The following is a 24,349-nucleotide window of genomic DNA, read 5'->3' on the forward strand; positions in this document are numbered from 1 at the left end:
CTGTGGTCGTGCGCTGGGCAATATTAGAGTCTCAAGGTCCTGACGCAGACCTCAGCCCAGATGGAAGCTTTAGAGATAGCCGGAAGTTCTGGAGGCACTTGATGGCTCCCTGCAGAGGTCAAGGTCAGGAGCCAGCTCACCTTTGTAGATGCTGGCAGTTCAAATAGCTGAAGTGATCAGATTACCCAGAGAAGTGGGTCAGGATGCCTTCCTTTCCATGAAGGCTGGGCTACATGGGGAGAACTTGTCTCAAAAAGCCCAGAAGATCGTTCGATCTAATGCATGCATACAGTGTGGATCACTGAGTTCCCGCCTTAAAGGTGGTTAAGAGAACCAGGTTCACATGCATGGGAGAGCATATTTGCATTGTTCTCGCCAAAAACCCTCCCTTTGCTCTGGGAAGCACCGCCAACGTAATTACTAAGGATGGGAACTGGTTAGACCATGGACAGATGTTTGTAACCTTGGCTGCAGAATGGAGATTGCATGGGTACGTGGGTTACTTCCTCTGTGCCCTTCAAAGCTACTTGGGAGGAAGGCTCAGTGGAGTTTTAGTTCCCTCTGAGAGCAGAGCCCAGCTCCTCAGCCTGCTCCAGCCAGAGATCTGGGGTGGGAAGGTGTTCCTCTGATGAGGTGGTAAGACCCGCCAGGCTCCCTGAACTTCCTGACTGAGTTCCAGTGACATATCACTAAGGAGATTGCTTCCCGGAAGCAGAGGAAAAGGGCATCTCTGGCTCTTTGGTGTTTGGTGGACATCCTTGCTTTTGGTGGTAGCAGTTGTCATTTGAAAGTACATATTGCTAGTTCCTTTGCCACGAGGGCGTTTGCCCATTTAATCATCACAACGTCCTTTTGCAATGGGTCCTATGATATGACTCCATCTGACAGATGGGAAGACTGAGGCTCTAGAGCCACAGGGTTAGGAAGTAGTAGAGCTGGGGGTGTGGATCCAGGAAGGACCCAGGAAGGCAGACAGGAGCATGCAACCCAACCCTGGGATGCAAGGTTGCAGTGTGTCACAACCGGTTGCAATGTGACACCTCAGCTTGGGGTAGGTCCCTGTGCAGGGAAATGAGCAGATTCCCAGGTGGCTGCTTGTGGCCTGAGCTGGAACAAGCTCTCACCATCTTATCTTATCCCTCTCAGATGTGGATGTCCTCCAGCGGCTGGGCCTCAGCTGGACGAAGGCCGGGGGTGGCCGGAGCCCTGCACCCCCCGGTGTTATTCCTTTTCCATCTGGCTTCATCTTCACGCAGCGGGCCAGATTGCAGGCTCCCACAGCCACAGTCCTTCCCACCACCCTGGGCCGGGAGTTGGCGCTGGTGTTAAGCCTCTGTTCACACCGCGTGAACCATGCCTTTCTCTTCGCCATCCGCAGCAGGAAGCACAGGCTGCAGCTGGGCCTGCAGTTCCTTCCCGGCAGGACACTCGTCCACCTGGGTCCCCGGCAATCTGTGACCTTTGACCTGGATGTGCATGATGGGCGCTGGCACCACCTGGCCCTAGAGCTGCGTGGCCGCACAGTCACATTGGTGACCGCCTGTGGGCAGCACAGGGTACCTGTCCCACTGCCTTCCCGTAGGGACTCCATGCTTGACCCCCAGGGCTCCTTTCTCTTGGGGAAGATGAACCCTCGTGCTGTCCAGTTCGAAGGTGCACTCTGTCAGTTCAGCATCCATCCCGTGGCGCAGGTCGCTCATAATTACTGTGCCCACCTGAGAGAGCGGTGCCGACAGGTGGACACGTACGGTCCCCAGGAGGGAGCCCTCTTCCCCTGGGACTCGGGCCCAGCTTTTGCTTTGCATCCTGAACCAGCCTTGCTTGGCCTGGGGAACCTGACCAGAGCCCCAGCAATCCTGGGGACCAGGCCTCTAGGCAGGGGACCCATGGTGACTATGGCTCCTGCCATGCCCACCAAGCCCCTGAGGATTGTCTCCCCAGATGTCTCCCAACACAGCTCTGCCCAGACACCACTGGCATCTGCCAAGCAGTCAGCCAGGAAAACACCTTCCCCCTCGCCTTCAGCTTCTCTGGCTGGTTCCACCAGGATTTTTCATCCAGCTGCTGCCCAACCACTGCAGATCACAGCCACTAGCCCCACCACACGTCCCCCCACCACACGTCCCCCCGCCAAACCTTTTGCTTCTGCCCTTTCAGTCACCCCTGTGAAAAGTCCCCATCCAACCCAGAAAACAGCCGTCCCTTCATTCACAAAGCCTGTTCTACCCACCCAGAAGCCAGTGAACCACACCTCCCACCTAGCACCTTCCAGAGCCTCTAGTCCCACAGTCAGGCCTGTCCAGAAGACCCTCGTGACACCCCGACCTCTAGCACCCAGCCCCCGGCCCCTGCACCCCACTGCTGGCGTATCGAAGAAGTCTACTATTCCCACAGTAGTAGAGGCTAAATCCAAGATGGCCAGTCGGGCCAGCAAGGCAGTCTTGGCTCACACCAGTGCCCCTAAAACTCTTCAGCAAACTGTTGTGTCCCAGTCCCCTGTTCCATACCTGGGCTCTACGAGAGCCTCTCGGACACTGGCTACAACCCCCGCTCCGCTGGGCACTGGAAATCCTAGAATGGCTCCTCCTGCTCGTGACTCTGCTTCAACTCCTGCTGGAAGCAAGAAATTCACAGGGCTGGACGCCTCCAAGAAAACCAGACGCAAGAGCGGCCCCCGGAAGCCCGTGCCGCCCAGCCCTGAGAAGACGGCAAGGGACACCCCACCAAGAGACCTGACCACCAAGTCCAGCCAGCTGTCCTTCCCAGCCCTGGTCCACCTCCTGTCCTCCAGCCCCCGGCCCACCAGCAGCAGCTTCCCTTTCTTCCACCTGCCTGACCCTACACCTTTCCCGATGCTGATGGGGCCTCCAGGCTCCAAGGGAGACTGTGGCTTGCCGGTAAGACTGGGTAGGGTCTGCATGCTACTTGGTGCAGAAGTGGGTGGCTGTGGGGCAGTTCGGTTCAAGAGCACACCCTCTGGTAAGGATGAGGGAGGAAAGAGCTTCCCCGGGGGAGGAAGCCAGTTTGGTCCCCAACTCCTTGGCCCTACTGTCTCAGTGGCCACATGTCCTAGGGCAGAGTTGTGAGCCCTTGGGGCAGACTTGGTAGGAGTCCCTGAGTTTTAGCTAGCTCAGGTCCCAGGTAATTCGCCGCTAACCCAGTGTCAAGGGTCTGTGGCTTCAGGAACACTGTCGTTGATAGACCTGGGTCACCACAGTGAGCTGACGAACAGCTTCCCATGTGGCCCTGCTGGCCTGTGCGCCCGTCTGGGAGCTGCGGACAGAGGTCACGGATGAGTAGCTTGGGATGTATTTGGCTTGGCACATGCAGCCTTCTTTTTATGCAGTCTAGTAGTTACTGACATTGAAAAAGTGGGGTGGTTCATAGGAAAGTCTAGTCCACTCAGTTCTCTTGGAGGGTAGGAGGCATGGTGACTCTCGGGTGGCCTCTTCTCACTATGATCCCACTTCTCCTAGCTGGCCTTCCCATTGGCATGTGTCACCTGCCTGGCTGGTACCCATGCTTGACTGTCTACCCCTAGTTGAGGAGTGGAAGATGAGGACGGGCCTGGTGGGTCACGGAACAAGAAGAGACAAAGAAAAAGCATTCCATGTGCGGAGGCTTGCCTGGGACTGTGTCCAGGGCCAATGACCTTCCCTGGCTCAAGGCCAGTCCACCCAGGCGGGGAGTAGTAGGGTGGGGGTTCTCGAAGGCTCAGGCCCCTGCTCTGACCTTGGCAATGGCCATGGTACAGTGGTTGCCCCCTCCTCAGAGCCAGGTGTCCTACTGGGCTCTGGGTTTCAGGGTCAGGCACCCTGCAATGTGGAGACAGTGGCAGACGCTGGGACTTCCTGGGTCTTGCAAACACACTTAATGAGTTTTAATAATCATTAGGAATAATATTTACCCAGCCCGTCTCCAAGGGGACAGAGTCTGCTCATTACAACCATATTTCGAAGCTTATGGAAATAGTGTACATTACTCCACAGTTAGGTCAGCTCTCGGCTCAATTTTCCCGTTGTTCTCAAACTGGCAGTCTGGAGTTGAGGATCAAGGGATCTGGAGGAGAAGACATGGATCCTCTGCACCCAGCCTGATCCTGGCCCAGGTGCTTTTGGCTCAGACAGCTCAGCTTCCCGAGCTGTGCACTCTAGGCCCGTGGAGCATAGCCTTGAGGAGGTGAACTGTCCTCCTGTGACGGGGATCCTGACTCTGGCTCTGTGGTGCACCACAACGGAATGAAGGAGGTGAACCACCCTCTCCAGGCCAGGAGTGGAGAGAGGACAGGGCCATGTTTGGGTGTGTGGGCTTTTAGCAAGTAGACTGTCTTTTGGGCCTGTGGAATGCGTAAACTATGTCCCTTTTCCCTGGGGTCTGGGGCTGTGGTTTACAGTCTGCCAGTCTCATCCTTGAGTTTCCTCATTATCAGAGGAGGTCCTGGAGTCAACATGCTCAGCTGATGGATGCTCAGGGATTTTTAGTTGAAGGCTCCTCTTCGGGCAGGGGATGTGATAGGAGACTGCCCAGAGAAAGCCAGCCCTTGTCCAAGTTTGCACAGCACATAGGCGGCAGAGTTGAGACTGGACTCTGAGATCAGAACATTCTATCCCTGTACCCCCCAGCTAAGGGTCCACTCAGAGGCTCTGGATTCAGGGCTGAAAGGAGGGAGGCTTCAGAGATGAGTCAGGCCTTGCCCTCGTCCCCAGAAGAAGGGCTACAGAATCTTACGCTTGGCTTTAAGACGGCAGGCCAGGTTTCTGGGTGTGTATCTAGTGCCCCGGGGGTTAGGCCCCATGAGACAGGGTGTGTGATCATCTTCTGCCACAGGTGAGCAAACAGGTGGGTGGGCAAAGAGCTTGGAGGAGGATACTGGCATGTTCCTGCAGGGGCTAGGGATGAGAGGGACATCAGTCTGCATGGCGCCATTCCAGCCTCACTCTCCATTCTGTTCCTGACCCCCACCTACTCCCCAGCTTGGAACTCTCCACTAGGAACCAAGACGCTACTAGGGTTCTTTGCCTACCATGTGGCAGGTGGCACACGGCCACTTCTTTTCCCTAGATATGGACATGGAGGTAGTGGGGACATGGACACACACCTTACCCTCACATTTCTCCCGGATCTGAGCATAACAGAGGGAGGCCGTGCTCCCTGGGTTTGGGGATGCGTGGATCTGGGTTCAAATCATGCTCCATACTTCCTCTGAACTGGTTCTGTAGCATGGGATAGTGGCTTCCACCTGTCAAGTAGAGGGTGTCCAGGAATCTGTCACCATAAAGAAGCATGTGGGACTGTCTCCTCGAGTACCGGAGACTTTAGGGAATTCTCTTACTCCTTTCTCAGGTTGGAGTCCCTTCTAGGATGGGCATTGGAGAGCAATGCCTTGGGGGGGGGGGCATGATGGACATGTGTCGTGGTTCTCAGGTGAGGATATGAGGTTGCCTGTAGGAGTTGAGGCAGAGTTGTCTAAGCTGAGGCCAGGGTTCACGGAACGGCATAGAACCACATGCCTAGGAGGCTGCTGCTCTGATAATGTGCGTACTTCTGTGTCCTTGGGGAGACCAGGCCAAAACATGAGCCGCAGCATTCAGTAAAGATCTCTGACATAAATATGAATGAATTTGAGCCTTGCAAAGACCAGATTGTCCTGATTGCCAGGCCAGGATCCTTGAGGTCAAACATAACTCCCCTATTGAAGAAGTGACAAGATTGTGTGGCGTTAAGAAGCACGCTCATTGTGTAATCTGAAAAACCTGGGTGTTTTTGTTCCTAGTCCAAGTGGTGATAAAATTCCTAGATGCTTTGTTTTGTGTGACCGCTGACAGGGCACTCAACCTCTCTGAGCCTTAGTTTCTGTGAACTGGAGATGCAGTAAGACTTAACTCTCCAGGGTTGCATAATTTTAGGAGGAACTTTTTGAAGGTCTGGGAAGCACAGGAGAAGCCAGCAGAGTTCTGCAGCTATGGCTATTCCTTGTCATGCCCAGATGACCTCCAGGTAGAAGGGACAGGAAAGGAGTCACCAGCATTCAGCCTGAACTGAATCCCTGACCCAGGCCTTCACAGCACAGTAGTGAGTTAACGGCAGGGAAGCTGCCCCTTTTCCTGCAGGCAGCCCCTTTGCAGTGTGGAGTGGAAAGATACCTGCACCCCCAGAAGGAGGGGAGCCAAGGAGTTAGGGGTGCAGCCTTTGGAAGGTGGCTCTCGGGGAGCAGAGGGGATCTGCCTGGAGTGCACATGTGATCTCAGAAAATGGCTTATGACATCCCCATTTTGCAGCTGGACACGCTGAGACTGGAGGCATAGGAAGGTGTGGTCATTCAGGACCACACAGCTGGGTTCCCATGGAGAAGTTATGTCCCATCACAGAGGATGGGTGCTCTGCAGACATCCATGGTCTCACCAAGGGACAGGCAAAGAACAGGAGCCCAGGGACCAGGAGGTCATGGTTGAGGTGACCCAACAGAGAGCAGCACCTTCAGGCCTGGATGCAGGTCCCTCAGAACTCAGGCCTGTAGAATGCCTCCCTGTTTGCTGATTGCCAGGGGTAGATGCCAGCAGGTCTGACTCTTTGTGCGGGGCCTCACTGCAGCTGGCACAAGGGGGGGGGTCTTGTTCAAGAGCAGAATCCCCTTGGACTGGCTCTGGGAGGTCAGGACACCAGAGGAAGCCTGCAGGGCTGATTCATGTTGCCAAGGCTCTGTGTGTGTGCATGCACCCTGGCCCAGGCCTCCTGCATTCCCTGGACAGAGACAGGCCTGCGGGGGCCCCTGCCCCTCCCCCACGCGAGCCCTCTCAGAGGCCTCCTTGTTTGCAGTGTGGAGTGGAAAAATCCCACCCCAGCTCATGATTCATTGGGCTCCCCCGCTCAGGCTATGGGCCTGGAAAGAAACAGCCACGTTTTCCACTGTGCAAAAGCAGGGATTCACTGGGATGGAACAGAGGGGCCAAGGGCACCCACCATTACCCTAGCCAAGAAAGTGACCACTGAGTATACCAGGGGCATGCCTGCAGCTGGGCTGGGTGGCTATGGTCCAAGCCTCTGGCTAGTGGGATGGAGGTGGTAGCCATGCCTCAGCTAGGGGCCTGGACTGCTGTGTCAGGAGCCAGTCCATAGTCTGACCTTGCCAAGATGAGCTTTAGACCCCAAGTTGTACTGGGGTATGCTGAACAGATGTGCTAAATGAGGTCAGATTCTGGCCCAGATGCCCCAGAGCTCCAGAAGAAATGTCTAGAGGTTGCCTCTAGGCTTCCATATTGTAGCCTCATCAGGGTCCGCTGGAGTCCGGCCTTGGCTTCCTGGCAAATGGGAATGGTCTTTTAACTCTCTCACCTGATACCCCCAACTCCAGTCCCCTACAACTCAGGAGATGCCACTACCTGGAAGATTGGGCATGCTCGTTTCCCAGGTGATCGCATAGGGGAGGACTTAGGCCAGGCCACATGGTTGGTTAGAGACAACTATCCAGCACTGTCTGTGAAGGACTTACCTGAGATGAGAAAGCAAGCCCAGTGGCCTGCCTTGTCCAGCCTCTGCTTTCTGCTAGCTGTGTGGCCTTGAACAAGTCACTTTACCTCTCTGAGCCATCTCTGATTTTTTTTTTTTAATGCATCGAAAGGGCTCAGGATCCCTCCCGCAGTGCATTTCCCTCCAACTATGTGTCACCTGCCTGGGAGAATTGAGCCAAGGAGGAGGGTCTACTTGAAAAAGACACTGCTCTCCCCAAAACAGTAGCGGGGCGGGTGTGTGTGTGTGTAGCTTAAACTCCTGAATAGGGACGTCCCAGGGGCTTGCCTAGCAGAAATAACAATTCATGCTATTTGAGCATCAGCTTTATGCCAGGCACGAGAATTAGCACGTTTTATAGATTATCTGTGGCGACGGGCTATTATTATCCTCATTGGACAGCCATAGAAACCCAAGCTTGAAGAGGGAGTGGAAGCAGCTGGTACAAAGCCACCTCTTGGAACAGCAGGGTACTCCGTCTGTGTGAGCCCCTGTCCCATGCTGTACTCTGGAGAAGAGGGAGATGGCCTGGCCTCAGTCCCAAATCTATGTGGACCGGATGGATAGAAGGGTACTGTTGGCTTGGCTGGAGGCACCCCAAGGCTCAGAGAGGGTTGGGACTTGCCTGAGGCCACGCTGTGTCCTCCTCTCATAGGACTGTCCAGTGACCGTGGACTAACTGGTGGTATCTAACTGTCTGGATCTGGGCTGTGATTCTCAGGGACAGCAAGCCCTGGAGTGTTCACAGGCCAGCGTGCCAAGCTGAGTGGAGCCTAGCAGGGCTGCCCAGTGTGAGAGCATGAACTGCTGCCAGCCAGAACGAACTTGGTTTTCAACACCGATTCTAACTCTGGGCAGGGAACCTGGAATCTCGTGGACGGTTATTTGAAACAAATGAATTCCCAGGCCTCACACTCCTCGAAAGCCTGGCTGCCTTTGAGGGGTTTGGGCTCAGTCTCTCGCATGCACGCTTGCTAATCTCATTTTCTTCTTTGGGGTGGAAGGGACGGTCGTTAGTCACTACCTGCATTTTAAAGGGTCCTAGTATGCAGTGCTACAATCAGGATGCAAAGCCCAGCCTCTGGCTTAGTCAGTCCACTCCTGCTTTCCTGCAAAGGGAGCCATTATAGGAACCTGCAGGTGCTTCTGGGTCACTTCAGGGCCAGGCCTTTCTCTCGTGGGAAATGAGGAGCCATTGAATATTGTTGAACAAGGATGTGCCTGGGGATTAGACTGGAGGAGACAGAGAGATGTATGGGGGTTTGTTGCAGGTTTTGGGGAGCTGTGATGATGCTGGACCCCATGGGGAACAGTCGGGCATTTCAGTGCAGGCTCTGTGGTACATAAGGCAGTAGACACATACTGTCTTCTTGTCCTCAAGTAATCCTACAAGGACTGTGGCCCTTATACAGGCCGGGCTGTCAGAGTAACGAGTTGGCTACCCCGAGCTGTGAGCGGGGGCAAGGCCATTTGAACTCAGGCCCAGCTGTTTCAAAGCCTCTGCGTGTGCCCTTTGTGCTACACTGTCCCTCTGTGGTGCAAGGATGCTTGGTGTGACCTTGGCTAAGTCCCTTCTCTGCTCCGACTCTGCAGAGAACTTGCCTGAGCTCTGAAATTGCCCGCTGTTTTGTGTTACCAGATGTTTGGCTGAGCCCTGGGGGTAGGATGACTCATCTTCTGTGATAGTGCCTTTGAGGAGACTGCCATGTGCAGAGAGAGCCAGGCTTCCAAACAGATATTTCCCCAAGGAAAGGAAAAGGGAAACGGTCAAGGAAGGCTTCCTGGAGGAGATGGCATCCTCACAAGCTAACTGAGTGATAAACTGATAAGCGACGGGGCTTCATAAATTGGGAGAGAACAGGTGTTAGTTATAGAAGGCCCGGAAACCCCAGTAAGCATGAGTTCCCCAAGGCAGAGAACTCAGGGGACTCCTTCCTCTTCATAGCCGTGGAACTTCTGTACAGGATTGTTGACTGACTGACTGACTGATTGCATTTTCTGCTATATGTCAGCATTGCCTCCCACTCTCTTATTTCCTCTTCAGGGCCCCCCTGGGCTGCCGGGATTACCTGGATCTCCTGGTGCACGAGGTCCTCGGGTAAGTGATGGCGTGTGCTGATTGTCCTTTGGGGTTCCAGATGCATCCCACTGCCTATGGAGCCCCTGGCCCGCTGTCATCCGCAGGTCTTTCCCTGCCTCTCTCTGGACCCATTTTCCATTTTGTCTTTGGGGTGGACATGGTATGTGTGACAACCATGGTATCTTGTACCCTGACTTGCTCCACCCTGTGTGACCCAGGGCATGGACTCCTGAAGTCCATCTGCATGAGCAGATCTTTCACCTGGAAAACCCCAGTGTGGGAGGAAGAGACCCTGGGGTGCCTCCCAACTTTGCCGGGCCATACCGGCCTGGGGGTCTGACAGAGCAGTTCTGTGACCCTGGAGAAGTGCTGAGTTCCTGGGCTGGGACCAATGGTGCTCATATCCTTGCCCCGGCTGATGAAGCCTTTCTCACGCCAAGGGCCAGGCAAGCACCAGAGGAGGAAACTGCCTGCTGTATATTTTTAGCTCCAAGCCCTGCAGTTGGTTTTGGTTATGCAATTACTTGGGCCCTGTTTCTTTCCAGACCTGGCTGTGTCCTCCTGAGCCCAGGACTCTGGAACCTTCCATCTGATCTGCCTTTCCTCCTGGCTGCAGAGCCTGCTGGGGTGCATGCCCAGAGCTGGGAACTACACAGGTGTTGGGACCTTGCACTTTGACCTAGTGTTCCAGGGCCAAGCAGTCTGACCCCTGTTCCCAAACTTCACCAGCCTTGCTCAGTGTGCAAAGTCCTCTGTCTGTGGCTCACATGAGACACCACCCCCTTTTCTGATGACTCTCCCTGTCTGGAGCTCCTCAGCAGTTTGCCTGGCACACCCATGCACCCGGAGCTCTGATTCCCCCAGGTGACTTCATTCCTTTATTCCCTTAGGTAAAGTCAGAGGAAATGCCAGAGCCAGGGCTGAGCCCAGGCAGTTTGATTCTGTAGGCCACTCACCTTCGTGAGTATTCACTGTGCTGAGGTTTCCACCAGTGGGTCCTGACCACAGCAGAGATAGGCTGTGCTTGCCTGTCCCCCTGACATGATACCTAGCAGAGGTGCCAGGGAGCATTTGGGAAAGCTTCCCACAGGGAGGTTGTGCTGACCTAGGCAAGTCTAGTCCATCCCTCTTCCCAACCTCAGTTTCCTTACCTGTGGGATCAGGGTCCTGCATCTCGGAGCTTCCCTTCCAGCTCCGAGGACTCTTTGGATATGCTTCGGGTTCTCTACCTGCCCCGCTCTCTTCAGCCTGGGTCTACCCTGGAAGTTCCGTAGATCCTAAAATCTACAGCTAGCAGGATGTTGGGTTAAACAATCCTGGTCCCCTGCACACCCAGCGGCTCTGGGTCCCGGAAGGGGAAGGGTTCTTACCTGAGATCACCCAGAGCTCTGTGGTCTTGTACACTCCCTGAGCCTGCAGAGGGATGGGGAATCCCCGAGCCCCCCAGTCACCGTTCCAAGAAGCTCCGTTTATGGAATGAGTCTGCTTGGCTCTTTATCAACTATGTGCCTCAGAGTCAGTGGCTGGGAGGATGCAGATGGGACAGCCATGAGAGGGTGTGTGTGTGCGTGTGTGCGTGTGTGTGTGTGTGTGTGTGTGTGTGTGCATGTGTGTGTTTCTGTGTGTGTGTGTGCATGTGTGTGTGCATGTGTGTGTGTGCATGTGTGTGTGCATGTGTGTGTGTGCGTGTGTGTGCGTGCGTGTGTGTGTGTGTGCATGTGTGGGTTTCTGTGTGTGTGTGTGTGCATGTGTGTGTGCATGTGTGTGTGTGAGTGTGTGTGTGTGGCACAACTAAGACAAAGGGTCAGGGGAGGCAGCCGCTCTTGACCTTGTGAGCCTCCATTGGCCCTTGAAGGGGGTTGGGCATCAAGGACCCTTCCTCACTGCCCCCCATGGAGCCTGAACTCTGGTTACACCCCCAGAACCTTGGTAGGATGAGCACATGAGCTTTTCCAGACTCCTTAGAGACTCATCGTTTTGGGGTATTCATGGACAGATCGGGAGACAGGGGCTAGGGGCAGGGTGCAGACTGAATGAGACTCAGAACCTGGACCAGGTCCTAGCCTGTTCAGATTCTACCCCTAGATTGTGGGGAGGGGGTCGGGAGGGCTGCACATAGTACTCTAGATTCCCCAGGCTGAGAACTCTCTGGACACCCTTCCTTCCTAGAGTGCTCGGAGGAGGGAAGGGTCCCATTTAGGCATCCATCCATACAGGAGGCGGTGCCTTGGCCTGAACGTGACAGGCCACAGCTGGGGGATGAGGAGGGGAGGAAGCCACACTAGACACAGTCAGCAGATGAGCAAGAGGGATCAGCTCGAGGCCTTGAGAGCATGGTGGGACCAGGGACCAGTGGACCCCTCTAGATGCCCCTTCCTACCCTGTCTACTCCTGACTGTTGCCTCTGAGCAAAGCCCTAGGGCATGACCCACATCTGCTGGTGTATGTTGCTGGGCTGGAAGCCTGTGGATGGATCCTTACTGCAGGAAGTGGATGTGAAAGAAGCCAGCTGTCAAGGGCCTGGAAGATGGCCTGAATAGTACAGTGCATGAAAAGAACAGTCTGCAGCCAGCATCTGAAGACTCCACTTGCGCATGCTCACTCCTCTGTAGTGTGACCTTGACCAAGTCTCTTGAACTGTCTGGGCACAACTTCTAGCGATGTCAGGAGGACCCTGCCTTGGAGCCTGCAGTCAAAAGGAGGGCTCTGATCCAACTTAGGAGGGCGCCTCTGTCCCTGAGGGGCCACGCCCACCCTCCATAGAGTCCCAGCCCAAAGGCTCTGCTAAAGTCTAATGGGAGAGGTCACTTGGGTTAGAGTAGCCCTAGAAGGTTCTCTGAAGGAGATGGCCTGACTCAAGCCTTGAGGATGGGTCTAGTTTCTGCTGAGGGGTAGATGGACAGGACATTCTACTTGGATGGTGGGGACAGCTGGGGCCATGGGGAGAAAATACCTGGACATTGGAGAAAAACAGTGTAGCTAAGTGTGGTGCTTGCGGGTCCAGGAGCAAAGGGTGTACCCTGAGCTCAGACAGGTCGGGTCCAAGCTCGCTCTGTCCTTAGCCACCTGAGTACCCTCTGAGTACTGGCTTGCTCATCTTCACAGCAGGGGTAGTGCTGGCACCTACCTAGGCTCATGGGATGATGGGATAAGGCAGGGGGCGTACTCATGCAGGCTCAGAATCGCAGGGTTCCCCTCTCAGAGGACGCTGAGCTGACAGAGCTGCTCACCTGGGGCTGAGGAAGGAGCATACAGCGGGCAGCAGGATGGTGGTGTCAGTGTTGTCGGAAGTGGGGTGTTCATTTTCTCTTTCATCTCTTGTTTCTCTCTCTTCCCTTCCAGGGTCCTCCTGGGCCATACGGGAACCCAGGCCCACCTGGCCCGCCTGGAGCTAAAGTGAGTATTATCAGTGGGGTCTGGAGGTGTGGCCATGGGGTGGCAATGAGTGGGGCCTCACTTGGGTTGTGTCCTAGGAGCTCCTGGTGGAGGACTGTCAGGGGCTTTGTGGAGGAGTCCCTTCCGGACTGTAGCTACCCTAGTTTCTCCCTGCACTCACGGGGGCTGGCTGTGCAGTACAAAGCAGTGGGTTTAGCTTGTGGTTGGAGAGGTGGCAGCTTGGATCTGGAGGCTTTGAGGTGGGGGTAGGCAGAAAGGCAACCTGGTGCTTCACAAGGAGAGCCTTGACCTTGAATGTTTGATAAGGACATAAGATTTATGGGTTGGGAGATATGCCTTCTGGAGGTATGGCAGCTTTGAACTAGAAAGGCATGGAAAGATGGAATGGAATGGGGACCAGGCTGAGCCAGGGAGAGGGGGGTCGTATTGGAGAGTGGTACAGCCTAGGGCAGAAGAAGTAGGGGAGAAAGGATGGAGATTGGAAGGAGATGGGACACCGGGACTCTCTGGCACTGGCCTGAGTGACAGCCTTCAGGCCAGAACAGGGACTGAGGTGACATCGTGTTTTTGAACCTGTGGCCCAGCCAGGGGTGGTCATGGGGAAGTGCTCTGAGCTGGAGGTAGAGCGGGCATGGGGGTAGGCCTAGGCTGCCACCTCCCCCAGGAGCCCTCTTGGAATACTCAGGTTTGTTTCTCATGAGACGGTCACAGCTGGCGCTTTGATGATGACAGAGCCCCGGCTACTGAGCTCCTACGTCGGGCAGAAGTCAAGGATGTCAGGCTGTTATCTGGAGTAGTGTATGGGCAGCCACATTTGGGTCATGGGGAAAGAAGTTTCTGGACTGGTAGAAGAGAAGGGGGAGGGAAAAGTATGGAGCAGGAGGTTAGTGGACTCCCCACTAGTGTGGGCAGGCCACGAAGAGCAGAGGATCTCTCGGCTCCCTAACTTCCTGTCTCCCTCTTCAAACCAGCCATGGGGTAACCAGGTGAGCAACAACCCTGAGCTTTGGGTGGCCAGGGTCCAGGGTCACTCTTTGCTAAGCCAAATGCAAAGGTGAATGGCTTAAGGGAAGTTTAACTGTCTGGCCTGGTGGTGCTGAGTAAGCAATGACTGGCCTCTAAAACCAGGCACAGAGTGGCCCCCACTGGCCTCTCAGAGTCTCTTGAAGTGGAAGACAGAGGCTACATATGGGGAGTCCTGGATGCACAGACATGAGGACCAGTGTCCCATGCCTGAGTCCTTGTAAGGAGTTGCAGGTACACTTGCCCCAGCCCCCAAGGTCTGTGACTCTCAGGTGAGGCTGGACTGGGGTTCCTTCTCAGAAGGCAGGCAATGGAGCCCTCAGGAATCCTGTGCCCAGCAGCTGCGGGGTGCACCAGGTTCTAACAAGGCCAGCAGTAGGGGTAATTGGCACCATGTTGTATTACACCTCTTCCAGTAGGCACTGTGCATGGGCCTTACTCCCTTGTCTCATTTGATCCATACTGACTAAAAAGAGAAGTGTGACGACTCTACCCATTTACTGACGGAGAAGCTGAGGCATGGGCAGGTGAAAACCCAGTGCAGGAACTTGTCCCGATGGATCAGGCAGAAAGGGTTGTTCCTTGGAGATGTCTGTTCGGCAGAGGCCGAGGGCCCGACAGGATATTTGAATGGGTGGGATTGCCCTTGGCTGGCTCCCTCACAGCTGGTCCCTTGCTTGCAGGAGGATGCTCTGTCAGCTACTTCTTTTGTCCCTTGCTGGCCCTGGTCACCCTCTGAGCACTGCAGGCAGCCTACTCCATCCTGCCTAGGGATGTGCCGTGTGGCAAACGAGTCCCTAGTGGCCTCCCCAAATGAAGGGATTGGCACAGGGGCTGGTTCCCTAGCAGGCAATGCCTCCTACCACACGGAGCTGGGACATGTGGATGGGACTGGCTTGGTGGGCTGAGCCTTGAAGTCGTTCTGTGCCGGTCTCATATGGAAGATGTTGGCTTCGTGCAAGCCATGTACAACTGGTCCCAAGCCATGCAGAATGTCCTGCATTGGGTGTAACCGAGGGTGTGAGTTCCAGAGAAAACCGTGAAGTGAAAGCTGCCTCTCCCACTGGGGCTTCTTTAAAACACCACAGGCTATAAGGCAAAGGACACTGGCTGTGGGCACAAGGGAGTGACGCTGACTCAGGGCTGACCAGCTGGGTTAGAGACCTCAGTCTGCTGGGTCTGCCCTTGAGCATGTGGTGTGGCCAGGTAGAGCTCCTTCTGTCTGGATGGAGCTGGCGGCTTGGCTCAGACTCAAGGAGCCGAAGGGCATGAGTTTGGGTTGAGAGAAGGGCGTGTGGAGAGGGTTCTCATTGCTCATCAGGGCTCCTTTGGGCCCAGGAGGTAAGCTGATGGCCTCGCAGAGCTAGCCTTGCTCCAGGCCACTTAGCCTGGCCGGCTCCCACTTAGCTTGTTCTCCTGTTTTGGCGTGGTGTTAGCTTGCTCTGGGACTGCCCATCTAGCCATCATTCTTGGTTTATGGAGACTCTACCACGTGCCGTTGACAGCTGTCATGGCACAGAACCACCAGGCTCCGGGAGGGGAGGAAGGGTCAGAAGATGAGCAGGGAAGGGAGCGAGGAAACAGAAGGGACTTTATCCTTCAGGAGAGACAAGCGCAAAAGAGCCGAGGCGGCAGGGCTGGGTCCTGTGTTCAGGGGGAAGGATCCTTGCAGTTGCCTGTGCAGTCTTGCCTGGGCTCCTCAGCTAGTCCAGGCTAGACCAGGCTCTACCCAACTCTGCCTTACGCAGAGCCCTGTCAGAAAGACGGCTCCTCAGCTTCCTCTCACCTAAGGCCAAGGGCTCTGAGTGCACTGAGAGCTAGCCCGGCTTGGGGGGCAGCGTTGTGGACTGAGTGGCTCAGGGTGGAGTCACTGGGTAGATTCATTTATTCATCAACTAGCGGTTGTACTTCAGGAAAGTACAGATGTTTAGAACACAGACTGTGGAACCTCATCGCCCAAGCTCAAATCCCCAGTTCTCTTCCCCCTGCTTCCCCGACAGCGGACAGATTGAACTTACCATTCCTTACTTTCCCCACCTGGAGAGTAGAGTACTTAGGGCAGCTGCTGAGTCCTGTGAGGAGTGTCTTAGTCACCTGTGTTAGTCAGGGATCCTCTTCAAAGGACAATGGAGTCAGCTCATGCCGGGCTCCAGCGTACAAGGCCCCAGATTGGCATAGTCCAGCTTTTGAGACCAGCAAGAAACAGAACATGCCCTTATGCTAGGGAATGGAGGAGCACACTGGTTGGGGCTCCTTGGATATCTGTGGAATGGGATTGATCTGACCCGGGGTGAGACCTCCCTGCGGGCAGGAAGGTGAAGGCAGGGAAGGACCGGGGCATTTGGGACATTCTCCGAGGAGCAGCAGGAAGGCAGGGAATGGCTTCAGCAGGGAGGCACTCAGGAGGTTCGTGTCCTGCGTGGCTGCCCAGGAAGCAAGGCTTGGCCTGAGGTCCCCAGGGAAGTGGGACGCTGGCCAGGGCAGTGCTGCTGCAGATCACAGCATGTCAGGTGTGATGCTTGCCCCTTGGTGGGGAGGAGATTGCTGGGAGGTCAGCAGTGGGTGGACTTCCGTCCACAGAGAAGTTGGAGTCTGCTTCTTGGGGCCAGCAAAGTACCCATCCCCAGCCTGCCACTCTGTCCCTGGTCTGGCCTGGTGAATTAGTCAGGGTGAGTATGGTACTATGGATAGTCAGGGTCCAAGAGCACAGGGCTTTAGAATTGGTCAAAAGTGGGGTGGAACAGCCGTGGGAAAGAGCTAGGCTACCTTACTCTTTCCCATGGTGACTGAGGTAGGACACATTCATCAAGGCAAACACGGAGAGGTCCTGAAGAAACTGGGAAGAGAAGCCACCACCGGCTGTGGCTCCTGGCCAGCGATAAGCACTGTGTGTGTTTGCAGCAGCAGCGGACGAGGCGCCTCGGAGAGCTTCCCTCACTTTGTAGGGCAGATGTTATCACTCCCATTTTACAGGGGAGGAAACTGAGGTCACATTTCTAGTGGGTGGCAAGGCCAGACTCCCAGAGTCTGACACGAAGATCAGACGCAGAGTCACAGGGCGCCTGAAGCCTCCCACTCTTGGGCTATCCAGTTCTCCCTGCATGTGTCTTGTGTGGGATGTGGTTTTCTCTCACAGAGGTGGCAGTCTGGACCTCCTCACCTAGTGTTTCGGTCTCAAGCATTTCCTGTCGTGAATGTTTAACCTTGAGTGTGTTCCAAGGGCTGGTGGCAGGCACCCTGTCAACGCTCTCACCCTGTTCTTTCTCTAACTGCTTTCTCTATGCAAAACTAAGTTCTGCTAATATACGTGCAACGTCTTGAAGTAAACGACTATACCTGAGTATTGGGATATCTAATTATTTTATTAGGACAGATTTATAGGAAGCAGAGTTCCCAGCATGGATTCAGGAGCCAGCGGGGCCTCAGTTTGAATTCTGATTACCCCCTGTGCTGCATGTGTGACTTGGGATAAGTTATTTCAAATCTCCAGACCTGGCTCCATCTCCGTGAACAGGAGTGGCTCACACCTCACTGCGTTGTTCTCAGGACTGAACTGTGTGTGTTTATGTATGTCACGGTATGCATAGGCGTGCGCAAGCAGCATGTGTGAATAATTTATAACATGCCTGTACAGAAAAGTGGAGAGCGCCTTGCTGTTAAAGCCTTAGTCACTGCCTTTGGGGGTGGGGGGCTGAGCTAATGCTGGAAGCGCGTTAGAGGAAGATGCTGAAGAGAGACAGCTCATTATTTTCGCTGATCGTCTATGACGTATTTTTCCTTAGGTCTGTTTGAAATGTGTTTCACCACTTGTAATTGTTTTATTGGGGGTGGGGGTGGGATGTTGTCTTTGTTATGGACATGTAAAAATTATTCATATATGGAAATTATGAAAGCTTCACCTACTTAGAAATATTTTCCTGATTTATTCATTGCCCATGAGACTATTTATTCATGGTGATTTTCACACATGGAAGTTTTATTCTTTTTGTAAAAAAATTATACTAATAGGACTGGGGAGATAGCCCAGTTAGTAAAGTACTTGGGAATCTGAGTCCGATCTCCAGAGTCTGTGTTTAAAAACTTAAGTGTGATGGGACATGTTTGTAATCCTAGTGTTAGGGAAACAGTCAGAGGATCCCTGTGTGGGGATTGTTGGCCAGGCAGCCTGGGCGACTCAGTGATATCCAGGCCAGTGAGAGGCTCTGACTCAAAACAAAACAAAACAAAAACAAAAACAAAAAACAAAACAAAACAAAACAAAAAAGATGCATCTGAAGAGTCATAGCAGAGGCTGTCCTCTGGTCTACACATACATGTACACACATGTGCATGCACACTTGCACATACACACACATTAACAATATTAACATGTTTAACAAATATGATGAGTCAAATGATTTGGAAAAGGTACTACTGGTTAGTCTGGGTCTTTCTCTTTAAAATTTTAAAGTTTTAATTTATTGCTATTAATATTACTATGTATGGTTTTTGCATGCGTGCATGTGTGCGTGTGAGTGTGTGTGTGTGTGTGTGTGTGTGTGTGTGTGTGTGTGCGCATGTGTTCATGCCATGGTATGGTTTGAAGGTCAGAGGACGACTTTGTGGAGTTAGTTCTCTCCTTCTACCCTTACATGAGTTCTGAGGTCGAACATAGGTTGCCAAGCTTGCACAGCAAAAGCCTTTCCTGGCCGAGCCATCTTCCCACCCCGTTTATTTTGGAGTTACTGGGAATTGAACATGGTCCTGTGTATGCTAAGTATGTGCTCTGTCATTCACCTGCAGCCCCAGGCTTATTTCATTTTTTTTGTTTTATGTTTTTGGTTTTTCGAGACAGGGTTTCTCTGTGTGGCTTTGTGCCTTTCCTGGAACTCGCTCTGTAGATCAGGCTGACCTTGAACTCACAGAGATCCGCCTGGCTCTGCCTCCTGAGTGCTGGGATTAAAGATGTGTGCCACCACCACCCGACTTATTTCATTTTTACACTTAAGATTTTTCTCTCTCTCCTGTGTTAGGATCAGATGTGTTCACTTTTATTTCTAGTCATTCCACAATATCATTTGTACTCAAACTTCTCAAGCCATCTGGAATTAATCATGGTGGGTCTGGGATGTGAACTAGCATGCTAACATTGTTTTCCCTTGTCCATTACTGAACAGCCTTTGCTCTGGTGGCTGTTGTGGGGTAGACCAGGGTCTGTTTGAGGCCATTCTGTTGTGTTTCATTGACGTTTGTCCATCTGCATGCTAGTGAAATACTATTTATATGACATTTACCATCTTTATAGTATGTTTATGTGTTTCCCCTCCTTGCTTCATTTCAAATATTTCCGACTTCTTTTTCTGTTAAATGAATTTTATTTCCATTCTCATTTAAAAAGCTTTCTTTCTCTCTTTTATCTGAAACTGTATTAAGCGATGTATTAATTTGTGAAGAGTTAGCATCTTTAAAATATTAAGTTTTCCTATCCACTACACATATGGTATGTCTTCTGGTTTGGTTGAGGCTTTTAAACATCTTGCAGTAAACTTTTATAGTTTTTTATTGCATACTCCCTGCACATTTATTATTCAGTTTACACTCAAAACCTAATGCTCTGTGGCTGCTATTTTTTCTGCTGGCTCTCGGTTACCGAAGAGAACTTTTTATTTGTGCCCCTTTCGTATGTATTTATGACCCTGCCTATTCTCTCCTCACTGCAGTATGTTGTCTGTTCTACTCATGCTTCAGTTCTCCTGACTCTTCTAGACAGGAAGTCATGTTTGCAAGGAAGGACGTACTTTTTTTCTCCTCCTTTTATTTGTTTTTCCTGCTTTATTGCATTGGCTGGGACTTCTGAACCTATGAAACAGTAATAGCCACAAAGGAAATCTTCAGCGGAAGTCCCAGGACCTGGCCAGATGTGGCTCCTGCTTCTCCTGAGACCCCATTTGTTTATTCATGAACTGATTTGTGATGCTGTCTCTGGGCCAAGCCCTGTACTGTATACTTGAGGTCATTTATACAAATAGAGGAGTTATGTAGAATACCTCCAGTGTAGCATTTCTTGATCCTTTGTCTTTCTCTGTCTCATTGCCTTTCTGGGCCTCAGGCACAGAGAGCCCTTAGTTCTCTACTCTTCTTCCTGAAGAGATGAAGCCCAGCACAATTCCCATCCCCACCATAGTCTTAACACCTAACATTCATGTTTTACCTTCCTATGTAGTCTGCTTGGCTGTAAGGCTTCATGAACTAGTCCAAGCAGAGGCCATCCATCATGTGGCTTGCTCCAGGTTGCCATGTGACTTGCTCCACATCACCATATGGCTTGCTCCAGGTCACACAGGCTTGTTGACTGAAGAACTGGGTATAAGGACCCAATCCTTGCTCTCAACACATAAAGGATTCATAAAACACCATCTATTGTTTTTTCCCTGTCATTGGCACCTTTGTAGGCATCTGGCTGGGCAAAGGAGGTGTGTTTAGCCCATGGTCTACAGGCTGCAAAAGGTCAAGGTTAGCAACGAAGGAAGCCAACACAATTATAAACTTAGTTAAAACATATGATTTTATGATTCCTTTTGAAACTCATTTGTGCAGATCTCAGGTATGAACTTTGTAGATGACAACATAGTGTTGCAGCGTCAGAAGGTAGAAGACACCAGTCAAGTCTCCTGCTAGAAGCCATCATTTGTCTGGACAGGGATACCTTAGCTGAGCCTCCTTGTCTTCTATACAGCCTCAGCTTAACTGCTATCCTTTCCAGGATTTACCTACATCTAGGCAAAGCTCTCGGCCTCATCCTGCCCTCCACTTAGCACAGGTGTGTAGATTTTCACTGCCCTGTGCTGTAATGTAGAGAGCTTACAACCAGACTTCCTGACCCTAAATCCCACTGACCTTGTCTGACCTTGGACAAGTGGCAGCTCTTTGATCTGCCTTCATTTCCTCTTCTGTAGAATGGAGCTCATGAACGTTGCTCCTTCATGTATTCGGAGGTTAAACGAAATAATATGCATGCAGGGTTAGAAGAATACTCACTAAATGTTAGGCTGCTGTGATTGGTCTCTCGGGTTTCTCTCCCAAGGGGCCTGACTCCTGTGCCTTATTCTCTACCATAGCATTCCTGATGTTCAATACCACATCTGGCTTGTAGTGAAATTTCTGGCTCCTGGATCCTGACTTGTGGTGAATGTCCATTCTTGTTAATCCATCTTTGGACAGAGATTATATCCAAGCACTCTTGCTGAGAACGTTTAGAGATATCCATCAATAACCAAGGAGTCCTGGCCAGGGAGCCAGTCTGTCATGGCTTTGGGTATTAGTCTTTAGACTCTGTGAAAAGACAGAATAAGTAGAGTTTCCAAAGACCAACTCCTATGAGTCTTGTGTGCCAGCTCCTCTGTCAGCTGCAGACCACGGTGGGCATGGTGGGGTGGGGATGGGGGTGGGGGGGAGGGAGAATGTCTGTCCTTTTTTGGCCACAGGAATCCTTGGTAGCTGGGTAGCCTGTGCCAGGCCTTGCAAGCACTGTGGACATAAAAGGCATGGAGCCGGGCTTCTGATTTAGAGGGTGGGAGAATGTCTCAGAGGGGTGGCCATAATGTCAGGTGCATCTGGAGGTAGGGTTCTGCAGAAAGCCCCTCTCCCCTGGGGTGCTCAGGGTGACAGGATTAGGGTTCTGGGGACCAACCAAGGAAGGGCTGGCCATCCTATTGGGGCAGCTGGCTGGAGAACTGGTAGAGGGAAGAACCTCCAGGCTACAGACAAAGGCTTTGATGTCAGCCACCTGCATCCTGCCTGCTGGGTCAGCTCAGGCTGTGGTGGCTTCCCTAAACCCAGTCCTGCCCCTCATTGGAAGCAGTGAGTTGGTATGAGAGCCTCCCTCACAGTGGGTGCCTAGTAGGAGAGCAGACAGAGAGGTTCTTTCCAGCCCAGATCAAGGTGGTTTCTGGTGGAGATGGACCAAGTTAGGATTTGAGTTCTGACAAAGAAAAGTCTTAATGGGAATTAAGTGGAGTTGGTCAAGCCACCCTTTCCATATGTCACAGACACTATTCCCCTGGCCCTTCGCCTAGAACCCCGAGAAGCCCGGCTCCGTGTGAGTGTGCATGTAAGCCGCGTGGTTCCCTTTAGAAATGCCAAGCCAGGCTCCGTATGAGTGTGCATGTAAGCCGCGTGGTTCCTTTTAGAAATGCGAGGAAACCAAGGCTTAGAGAGAAGACCTTGGCCTGTGGTCCTACTGTGAGCCCATGGCTGGCCCAGGGCTCCCACCCAGGAATTCTGACTCTGAGCTCACTGAGGCTAAAAGGCCATGGAGCTTAGGCAGAGGGGATAGGAGTGGGTTGAGAGTTCCTAGCATTCTCTTGCAGGTGAGAGCTCTCTCTCTCTCTGTCCCTGTGAGATGCAGCTAGTGAGCTCTTTGGCTTTTGTGCTGACCCAGGCTCTAGGGACCAGGATCCTTGTGACAAAACCCTCTCATATTCCAGGAACGGCCAATGCTTGCTCCAAATGGAGACTTGTTATTACTATCATGTTCTCACCAGTGCCCTACCCTTATCCCCCCGGTGGGCTCCCACAGACCTGGAAGTCATGGTTTAGGGGTCCAGTCTCAGTTCTGTGTGCCTTATCCTGGGTCCCTGAAAACTCTTGCTCCTGGTCTCAGTGTCCTTGAATGTATTTTGGGGTGATAGGGTTCCCTATTCTCACCCCCCCCCCCCAGCCTAGAGTGTGAGTCTAATGCAGTGTATAGGTAAGAATGGCCTGCACTGTGTGATCCTCGGGCTCCTGGTGGTCAAGGAGGCAAAGTCAAATGTCAGCTTTATGGAAAATGACAGTCTAGGTGCCTTTGGCTGTGTCTCTACTGAGGCCCAGGGAAAGGCAGCTGGCAACACACGGGCAGACGGAGACGGGTCACGTGTGGTGGCCGGGAGCTGGCATCTTAAAGCATGCTGCTGGTTCCAGGGTGGCTCCCCCTGTTGGGGGAGGGTCTGGTGGCAGGACGTGAGAGCCATGTCTGGAGGGTGTGTGGATGTGGCTGGTGACAGTGGATGGAGTGGAGAAGGTCAGCAGTGATGATGGACTGACAGGACATGATGCACGTGACACCTTTTCTGTGGGCTTGGCTGGTGGCAGGAGAGTCGAATGGGAACTGCCTGGGGCCAGATCACGGAAGACTTGGGACGTGAGAAGGAACTTGGAGTCATGTAGTCGGAGGGAAGCAGTGGATGGTGTTGGAGTAAGAGAGTGACAGAATGGAGGGAGGGTTATGTGGGTGGAAATGGGCCAGGGAAGGGAAGAGTACCACGCATGTCATCTGTGTGGAGATGCCACTCAAGGTGACATGGTGACCAAAGCAGATTTATTTTTATTTCAGGGACAGAAAGGGGACCCGGGACTCTCACCAGGACAGGCTCATGATGGGGCAAAGGTAGGTTCCAGGAACCCCAGTACTCCACCCTCCCCTGGAGCCCCCCAGGAAGAGATAGCACATGAACCAGGAGTTCTGAAGTCCTGAAAAGTGGAAGTGATTTGGTGTTTTCCTTGAAGGGCTTGGCCTATCCCAACACTGAGACTGTGACCATTCCCAACCCCACCTTCCTAGGCTATGGCTGGTCAATCGAGAGAGAGAGAGAGAGAGAGAGAGAGAGAGAGAGAGAGAGAGAGAGAAGGAAGGAAGAAAAAGAAAGAAAGAAAGAAAGAAAGAAAGAAAGAAAGAAAGAAAGAAAGAAAGAAAGAAAGAAGGAAGGAAGGAAGGAAGGAAGGTTTGGTCTGTGGACAGCCCTTGGTAAACGCCCTTTCACCCAGTGCCCCATAGCTTTATGAGATGTTTGCTAGGTGATGCTGCCATACAGAAGCTTCCTGGCCTTCAGTGCCCCGGAAACTCCTAACTGACTTTCAAAGCCCTTGCAAGTGCTCATTGGAGCAGTGAGACCTGGAGTTTCCAGGGGGTGGGAAGTGAAAGGGCCAGGTATACAGATTTTCTAGCTCCCTGGGGCTATGAATGTAAATGGACTGCTTGCAGAAGAGAAAACACTTAGGCCAAAGGACTTTCCCTATCCCCAAAGCATCCACCTCCCAGCTGAGCAAGGACCCAAACTCCAGCATGCTAATCACAGGCCTCACATATCATATTCTAGAGTCTAGAGGAAGGCAGTCAGGTCTGTCTGGCTTCCATCTGGGCCTTGACGATTATATCTCTACATCTCCAGCCAGCTGCTAGGTACAGACACACACACACACACACACACACACACACACACACACACACACACACACGCACACACGAGCGAGGCGGGGGAGGGGGTCCTTCCTTTGATCTTTTCTCGTCACAGGAGGCTCACTACTTCATACCCCACTGCCTAGTAC

General features: G+C 52.8%; 1 protein-coding gene across 1 annotated transcript in view; it reads left to right on the plus strand.

Annotated features, from left to right (window-relative positions):
• Col27a1 (collagen type XXVII alpha 1 chain) overlaps window positions 1–24,349 on the plus strand; it is a 118,805-nt gene that overhangs the window by 7,772 nt on the left and 86,684 nt on the right. Inside the window, exons 3-6 of the mRNA XM_059255880.1 lie at window positions 1,147–2,897; window positions 9,551–9,604; window positions 12,929–12,982; window positions 23,358–23,411. Of these exons, the coding sequence (XP_059111863.1) occupies window positions 1,147–2,897; window positions 9,551–9,604; window positions 12,929–12,982; window positions 23,358–23,411 (1,913 nt within the window). The remainder of the gene's footprint in view (window positions 1–1,146; window positions 2,898–9,550; window positions 9,605–12,928; window positions 12,983–23,357; window positions 23,412–24,349) is intronic.

Source organism: Peromyscus eremicus, chromosome 2 (genome assembly GCF_949786415.1).
Source record: "Peromyscus eremicus chromosome 2, PerEre_H2_v1, whole genome shotgun sequence".
Taxonomy (NCBI): domain Eukaryota; kingdom Metazoa; phylum Chordata; class Mammalia; order Rodentia; family Cricetidae; genus Peromyscus; species Peromyscus eremicus.